This window comes from Amblyomma mixtum, chromosome 5, assembly GCF_055824585.1.
Source record: "Amblyomma mixtum isolate Tamu chromosome 5, ASM5582458v1, whole genome shotgun sequence".
Taxonomy (NCBI): domain Eukaryota; kingdom Metazoa; phylum Arthropoda; class Arachnida; order Ixodida; family Ixodidae; genus Amblyomma; species Amblyomma mixtum.
In genome coordinates, this window is record NC_143016.1 from 13,932,064 (window position 1) to 13,939,856 (window position 7,793).

The following is a 7,793-nucleotide window of genomic DNA, read 5'->3' on the forward strand; positions in this document are numbered from 1 at the left end:
TTTTTAATGCGAAAGAATTAGTTGGTTCATCGGCACGAACACCCGGCGGCACCCAAAAAGGGACAGCATTAAAAACTCGCAATGGGTCAAAACGATCTGATGTCATCGAAGGCAGAAAAATACGAAATATCGACCACCAATAGTCAGTACTAGTACTTAAAACTGCAACAATTACAAAGGAATAGAATAGAATTAAAATAGAATTGGAATGTAATTTGAAATTTATTGGAATAGAATTGAAATATAATTGGAATAGAATTAGAATAGAACTGGAATATAATTGCAGTAGAATTGCAATACTTTCGCATTACTCGTACGTAAGTTCCTTAAAGGGCGACTCCGGCGTTTTTCGCACCTTCACGGATTTTACTGAAACTCTCAGGGTAAGTTCTCCACAGTTTTCTGGTCATTTCTGCCAAATTTCGCAGCCGGGTGACGTCTTGTTGCAGGGGAAATGATTTTTAAATTTTTCATTTTGTGACCTCAATCGGGACGATTCCTACCGGCAGCCTTGCGTGTGTGACGTCACGGGTTGTCACTGTCCTTGATATTCGCCTTGCGTTTGCTGACGGAGAAAATTTCGCGCTTGTTTATTGGTCACTTTAGACACACAGTGACCCAAGCTGTCGCTTACAGTTTCTAGGTGAGCCAATGAAAGCGCGCTCGATAAGTTTTGGCACAGTGTCCGTTACGTCATAGCTGAGCCGAAACCCACTTTCGGTTTCAGTATACGCGTTTCTGCTGTTTTAAAATATTTCTGCTCACTATCTTGAAAAACGGTTTATTGTACCGGAAAGAGGGGACTCTAAAGAATGTTATGTGATTATCAACTCAAAATGTTCAAAACCTCTGAACTTGCCCTTTAAGTGCCCCCGGTTTTTTTTTTTTTGTTTTGTTTCAGAGTTTTTTGGTTGGCCGTGCTAAACCTGAAAAACACCTGACATTTTTTTTTATGTTTCACCGACTTCACAGCGGACGCCAAGGGACGCCGTACGCTGGGGGCGCTGATTATCATTGCTGATGGATATCACGGACTAAAGCAACTGAAGGTACGCATAAAGACAAAAAAAAACATAAACATCGCCACATCGTTGTCTCGCTCTACTACTGCCACTCGTCGTGTCCAGCATACGAAAGGCTTCGCTGCTGACTAAGAGTAAACGACTAGCTTGTAAACGCCAGCCTGAGGTCATATTTCTTGGCACGAAGCTAACCTAATTACCATTCAGCTTATCAACCCACGCCTCCGATAAGGCTGGTCCATTCCTTTTTCTTTTTTTTTTCCTGCTCTGTACTTGTTGCGTCCATTGCATGTCGCGCACGAAATCATGGACACGGGTGACGGAAGGACGTGTTGCGGGCCCGCCGCAGTCGAGCAGAGGGAAAAACTTGTCGGGTGCGCGCTGAGGCGAGAGGGAAAGGGGTGGAGTGAAGGAGGGAGGGAGGGGGGCGCTTCATCGCGTGCGACGATTAATCGCGATTGCGTGACGAGGTCGCCGCTTCGGGGAAGCGCGCGCGACGCTTATCTGCGACCGAGAGGAAAACCGCTCGGAGCACCATGCGACGCGGAGTCCCTCTCATCCTGCTCCTCTGGCTGTCCGCCGCGGCCGGCGCCCCGCACGAACCCGGTGAGCCGACTCGGTTTGATGTCCACCATACGACAGACGTATCTCGACACCATTTCGCCGCGGAGCTTGATTCGGGTCGTATAACTGGCGCAGGGATCACGAGAGGCGACGTTCGGCGTGGCGTCGCTATACCAGGTGACCTTAGTGTCGGCAAAGGGCCGTGAAAGCATTCAGACCGAACTTTTCCGTTGAGCTGTCGCGCTTCGCGACGGCGCGTCCGGTTTACTAATGCCGATCCTTTTTTTTTTCAAAAGCACCATCATTACGCAAGTCGACCGAGCGTGGAGCAGGTGCCGTGAACGGCTCGATGGTGAAGGGAAAGGGAGAGCTGCACTAGTTCTTGCGGATAGCCTGGATGAGAGGGGGATAATTGCATAGCAATTAGTTTGAAGTAATACGTAGGCCTCGTAGAACCGAAGATAACCTGAGTTCCCGGGCCTGCTTTCTAACCAGTTTGCCAGCGCATAGATCGACCGAACATCCGGCCTTGTAGAAAAAGCCTTGGCCTTCGGCCTTGTGTGTTCACGGTCGTTGCGAAACGGAAGGCGCATGAAACAATAGTCCGATACGCGGAAACAGCTTATTCCATTTTCGTTCCTCAACCGCGCATGTACTTTATATTGAATAATGCCGTCGGTAGGCAGTGACAGGAGGACAAGTTTTCCCGCATGCCGTTCGTTTTCAGTACGGTGATGCAGGTGTGGGATTTGTTTCATAGAAGCGTCGAAATACCAAAAAGTGCTAGCATTGTGCCTAGTTGTTTTTTTTTTTTTTAGGAGGAGCAGTGATGGCGTAGATGCATAGCATCCGCCTCGCGTGCAAGAAGACCGGCGTTCGAATCCCGGTGTCGCGCAATTCCCTGCCGGATTAGGACAAAAAAACCCTGCGTGTCAATGGAATTGCGTTACAAGGCCTGGGTTGCGGCCTGAACTCGGGGACCAGAACCGACAACGTACTCACTCGCCAGAACAAAATGTGGCCACCCTGGTGTAGCACTTGGCTGCAACTTTCTATGAACAAACCAATTAACCCTCTGCCCTCAGTCCCCAACGACTGCTGAGCAACTGACCAAGACGGCGGTCAGGCATGTGACGCAGCGAAGGGTGATCAGGATGTCTGGCTCCGGACAGGCCGCCATTGGAAACTGAACTTGGCAACGTTTAACACTAGAACGTTATCCGGTGAGGCTAGCCTAGCAGTGCTGTTCGAGGAACTAGCGGGTATGAAATGGGACGTTATATATAGCTTAGTTATATATAGTATAGCTCGGAGTAAGTTAGGAGAACAGATGAGGCGTACACAGCACTAAGGGGCGGGCACGTACTAAACTATCGTGGATCAGCGGAAAGACAAGAACTAAGTGGTGGGTTCTTCATTAATCAGGATATAGCTGGCAACATAAAGGAGTTCTAAAGTATTAACGAGAGGGTGGTACAAGCTAAAGGTGGTGCAGGCCGACGCGCCTACATCTAGCCATGGTGACCAGATCGTTGAAAGCTTCTATGAACACGTGGAGTCGACCATGAACAAAGTAAAGTAAAATCACAGTGTACTGTTCTGATGGGCGGCATCAATGCAAAGATAGGCAAGAAGCAGGCCGGAGACCAGGCAGCGGGCGACTACGGCTTAGGCTCTAGGAGCAGCAGGGAGGAATTATTGTTAGAGTTCGCAGAGAGAAATAACTTATGAATCATGAATACGTTCTCCCGAAAACGGGAGAACAGGAAGTGAACGTGGAAAAGCATTAACGGGGAGACTAAAAATGACGCTTCATACTATGCGCGCATCCTGGCATCGTGCAGGATATGGAAGTGTTCGGAAAGGTGCGTTGTAACGACCACAGAGTGGTAAGGTCTCAGATTTGCTTTGACTTGAAATGGGAACGGAAGAAACTAGTGAAGAGGAAGCCCATTCACAAATTAGTGGGAAGGGGGAAAGTGGAGGAATTCACGATACCGCTGCAGAACAGATATTCAGTTTTAACTGAGGAAGAAGATCTTAACGTTCAAATGACGAACGATAATCTCACAACTATCATTACGGAGTGCGCAGTAGAAGTAAGCGGTTGGATTGTTCGACAGGATACCGGCAAGCTATCTCAGAAGACGAAATATCTGATTAAGAAACGCCAAACCGTCTAGCCCAACAAACAGTATAGAAATGGCAGGTGGTGGTGGTGAAAACTTTTAATTGCTGAAATAGAGTTTGGGAGCCACAGAGTGGCCCCGCTACATGGTCGGCGTCCCTAGTACGGCACACCGCATGACAATGCCCCGTCTCTCGCCCGTTTCACCAGAGCCCTTTGGGACTCAAGCGAGGAGCTGTTGAGGAGGGCAGTCTCCCATGCCTCTCTGGAAGGGGTAGGGGAAGGGGGGAGGTGGGGATTTTGAGTACATGCCCACACCATGTGGAAGATATCACAGGTCTCCCCACAGTGCGGGCACCGCCCATCCGTGTTAGGATCGTAATGTTTTAAAATTGCAGGACAGAGTAGAGTACCTGTCTGCAGGCGTCTTAAAGTTCGCTCCTCCGTCTTACTCAGCCTCTTTGCAGGGGCCGGGAAAAGGCGGTGGTTGTCGCTAGAATGCGTTATTATTTCCCTGAATCGCAGCAGCGGTGAGCTGTCAAAGTTAATAAATAAGGCCAAGGTAGAGGACATACGGAAGTTTAATATGAAGAGAATCGAGCATGCCCTAAAGAATGAAGATAGCCTAAAAGCGGTGAAGAGGATACTAGGCGTAGGTAAAAAACAGATGTATGCGTTAAGAGACAAAGAGGGAAATGTCATCAGCAATATGAATAAGATAGTTAAACTAGCCGAAGAGTTCTACACAAATCTATACAGCAGCGAATTCAATCAGAACGTTAATGAGAGAGCCAGCAGCACACAGCAACGGGACATCCCGCCAGTAAAAAAAAAAAAAGGGAAGTAAAGAGAGCCTTAGGAGCAATGCAAGGGGGAACGCAGCTGGCGGGTATCAGATAACAGCAGATCTCTTGAAGGACGGAGGGGAGATTTGCTAGAAAAACTAGCCACCCTGTACACGCAATGGCTTATGACTTCGAGCGTACCAGAAACTTCTAAGAACGCTAACATTATCTTAATTCATAAGAAAGGAGACGTCACGGACCTGGTAAATTACAGACCGATTAGCTATACTGTCCGTTACCGACAACGTTCTCGCTGATAAAGTCAGGACAACCTTAGACTCCAATCAACCAAATGATAAGGCAGGCTTTCGTAAAGGGTACTCGTCAATAGACCATGATTACACTGTCAGTCAGATGATACAGAAATGAGCAGGTTATAGCCAGACCCTGCAGATACCCTTCATTGATTACGAGAAAGCATTTGACGCATGTCGAAACCGCAGCAGTGATGCAGGCGTTGCGGAATCAGGGTGTAGAAGAGACTTAAGTGAAAATACTCGAAGATATCTATAACGACGGTACAGCTATCATAGTCTTCATAAAGTCAGCAATAAAACTCCAATAAGTAAGATTGTCAGGCAGGGAGATACGATCTCGAAAATGCTGTTCACCGCCTGTTTACAGGCGGTTTTTCGAGGCCTGAATTGGAACAGTTGGGGATAGTAGTTAATGGAGACTACCTCAGTAATTTACGATTAGCTTATGACATTGCTTTGCGAAGACACTCAGGAGAAGAACTGCAAAGCATGATCAATGAGCTATATAGACAGAACAGAATGTTGTATCTAAAAATTAACATGCAGAAAACGAAAGTAATGTTCAGCAGTCTCGCAAGGGAACAGCAGTTCGCAAGTGGTAGCAAGGTGCTGGAAGTAGTAAGAGAATATGTCTATTTAGGGCAGGTGGTAACAGCTGATCCGGATCATGAGCGGGAAATAACTAGAAGAATAAGAATGGGGTGGAGCGCATGTTGCAGGTTCTCTCAGATCATGAATGGAAGTTTACCAATATCCCTTAAGAAAAAAGTATACAACAGCTGTATCTTACCGGTACTCACCTATGAGGCAGAAACGTGGAGGCTAACGAGAAGGGTTCCGCATAAGTTAAGGACAGCGCAGAGAGCTATGGAAAGAAAAATTACAGGTGTAACGTTAAGAGGTAGGAAGAGGGCAGAGTGGGTCAGCTGGGGATCAAATATGGGTTAATGACATCCTAGTCGAAATCAAGAGGAAGAAGTGGGCTTGGGCAGGGCATGTAATGCGAAGTGAAGATAACCACTGGTCATTAAGGGTGACGGAGTGGATTCCAAGAAAGGCAAGCGTAGCAGGGGGCGGCAGAAAGTTAGGTGGGCGGATGACATTAAGAAGCTAGAGGGGATAGGGTGACCGCAGCCGGCATAGGACAAGGATAATTTGAGAGAGATGGGAGATTTCTTTCTCCTTCGGTGGGCGTAGTCATGATGATGGGGCTGATGATTGTTTAGCACGTTTCACCATGATGTTGAACTACCTGCCAGCTGCATAAGTTTTGCTCAGAATGATGTATCTCGTGAGCAGCTTAAAACATGATCAAACCGCATACGTTCCTTCTTGCAGGAGAGCGTCGCGGCTGGGGAGTCTACCTTACAGCTGCGTCAAGGAAGCAGAGCGGAAAGTATCGGCTCCTGGAGCTCAACTGGTACGGCTTGCCCGAAAACATTAGGGACATCGCCTCGGTGCACCTCTTGAACACCGACCCTCATAAGGCAGCGTACGGAGGCGGCTGGTCTCCGCTAGAGTCGTACCGCGCGATCGGCCGCGACGGACAGAAAACAACGTCGGTGACTTTCCCCCGCTTCAACTGGACTAGCCTGACTACGGACACCTGTCTCGGCTACTGGGCTGTGCTATCGACTCCGGCCAGCCCGGTGGCCGCGACGTCCTGCCTCAGGGCGCGACCTCGATGGATGCAAGATCACTGCCGAGACCTCGGACATCTGCGTTTCGTGGACCTCTTCATACCGGGCACGCACAACTCCGCCATGTACGACACCCACTCGCCAGACCACGTGTCCTTCTTCGACCACTTTCTGCTCAACCAGGAAGAGACGATCCTGGAACAGCTGCTGTACGGCATTCGCTCTCTCGATCTCAGGGTCCAGGAGAGTCGTGGGCAGTTCTGGATCACGCATGATCTCATCAAGGGCCAGGTCACCGTGCGCGAAGTGCTCCAGCAAGTGCGCCAATTCGTCGAGAAGACCGGCGAGCCCGTGCTTCTGGACTTTCACCGCTTCACAACGGGTTTCCGCAAGCGCGACCCTAACCCGCAGGAGAACCATGTCCGACTCGTGCAGCTCATCAGGGAAGAGTTGCGCGGCCTGCTGCTGTTTCGCAATGCGACACGGGTGCCGCTCTCCGACATCCTGGACGGGTGCCGAGCGAATGCTACTGGTCCTAAAGTACTGGTGTGCTACAACCACCCGTACCACGGACCGGGCTCCGACATCACCGGCTTGGGCGTGAAGCACCTGTGGGCCAACGCCGCTGACCTGTCGACGCTGCACAGCTTCCTGAGCGAAAAAGTGTGCGAGCCGACCTTCGGCACACCGACGTCAGCCATGGTGCAGATGACGGCGCAGCTGCCGTACTTCATCAAGAGCAACCGCAAGATGGCGCAAGAAGTCAACCTGCACTCGTCACGGTGGTTCAGGGAAGACTGGTGGCGTTGCGCCAATCTCGTAGCCACTGACTTTTTCCTTGGCACCGATATGATAAGCGTCGCCATAGAGGCAAACTTACGGAGGGCACGTGGTAGTTGACACGATCACTTTCCAGCGTGTTTATGAACAACTACGGCGCGATCGAGAATCTTTGGGCGCTAAAGCGAACTGCAACAAACCGACCAGCTTGCCAATGAAAAAAAAATGTGATCACGTCGACATGCACCACTTTGCCATATACCATTTGTTCATATTTTTCTTATTTCTTTTTCCAGAGGTGCATACAGCTCGAAGAGAAAATAAAAGATAAAGTAAAGAACAGAGGTGCCATAATATCAAAGAGCCAAACTGTACACTCCGCCTACATTCATTTCTGAAGACATGCGAGTTGATCAAAATTAATCTTTACAGATTTCTTGAAATTATAAGCAGTTAGTGGTACGTTAATCCACCTTTGCACTTTTTTAAATATATGTTATGAGGTCAGGGGACAAAAAGTGAGGTGATAATTCTCACCGTCAGGCATAACTATCCAC

At 48.9% G+C, this 7,793-nt stretch overlaps 1 protein-coding gene across 1 annotated transcript; it reads left to right on the forward strand.

Moving 5' to 3' along the window:
• The first annotated feature begins 1,470 nt into the window (after positions 1 to 1,470).
• LOC149341329 (PI-PLC X domain-containing protein 1-like) lies at positions 1,471 to 7,576 on the forward strand. Its single transcript, XM_089543357.1, has 2 exons — positions 1,471 to 1,628; positions 6,155 to 7,576. Exons 1-2 carry the CDS (start codon positions 1,559 to 1,561, stop codon positions 7,354 to 7,356), a joined length of 1,272 nt encoding a protein of 423 aa, XP_089399483.1. The 5' UTR covers positions 1,471 to 1,558; the 3' UTR covers positions 7,357 to 7,576.
• Positions 7,577 to 7,793: the final 217 nt, after the last annotated feature.

What these genes read in the sequence shown, in the direction of transcription:
- LOC149341329 (XM_089543357.1), top strand. Translation starts at nt 1,559, where the DNA reads ATGCGACGCGGAGTCCCTCTCATCCTGCTCCTCTGGCTGTCCGCCGCG. An exon ending in CGGCGCCCCGCACGAACCCG is followed by an intron (nt 1,629 to 6,154) that starts GTGAGCCGACTC and finishes TCCTTCTTGCAG; the next exon opens with GAGAGCGTCGCGGCTGGGGA.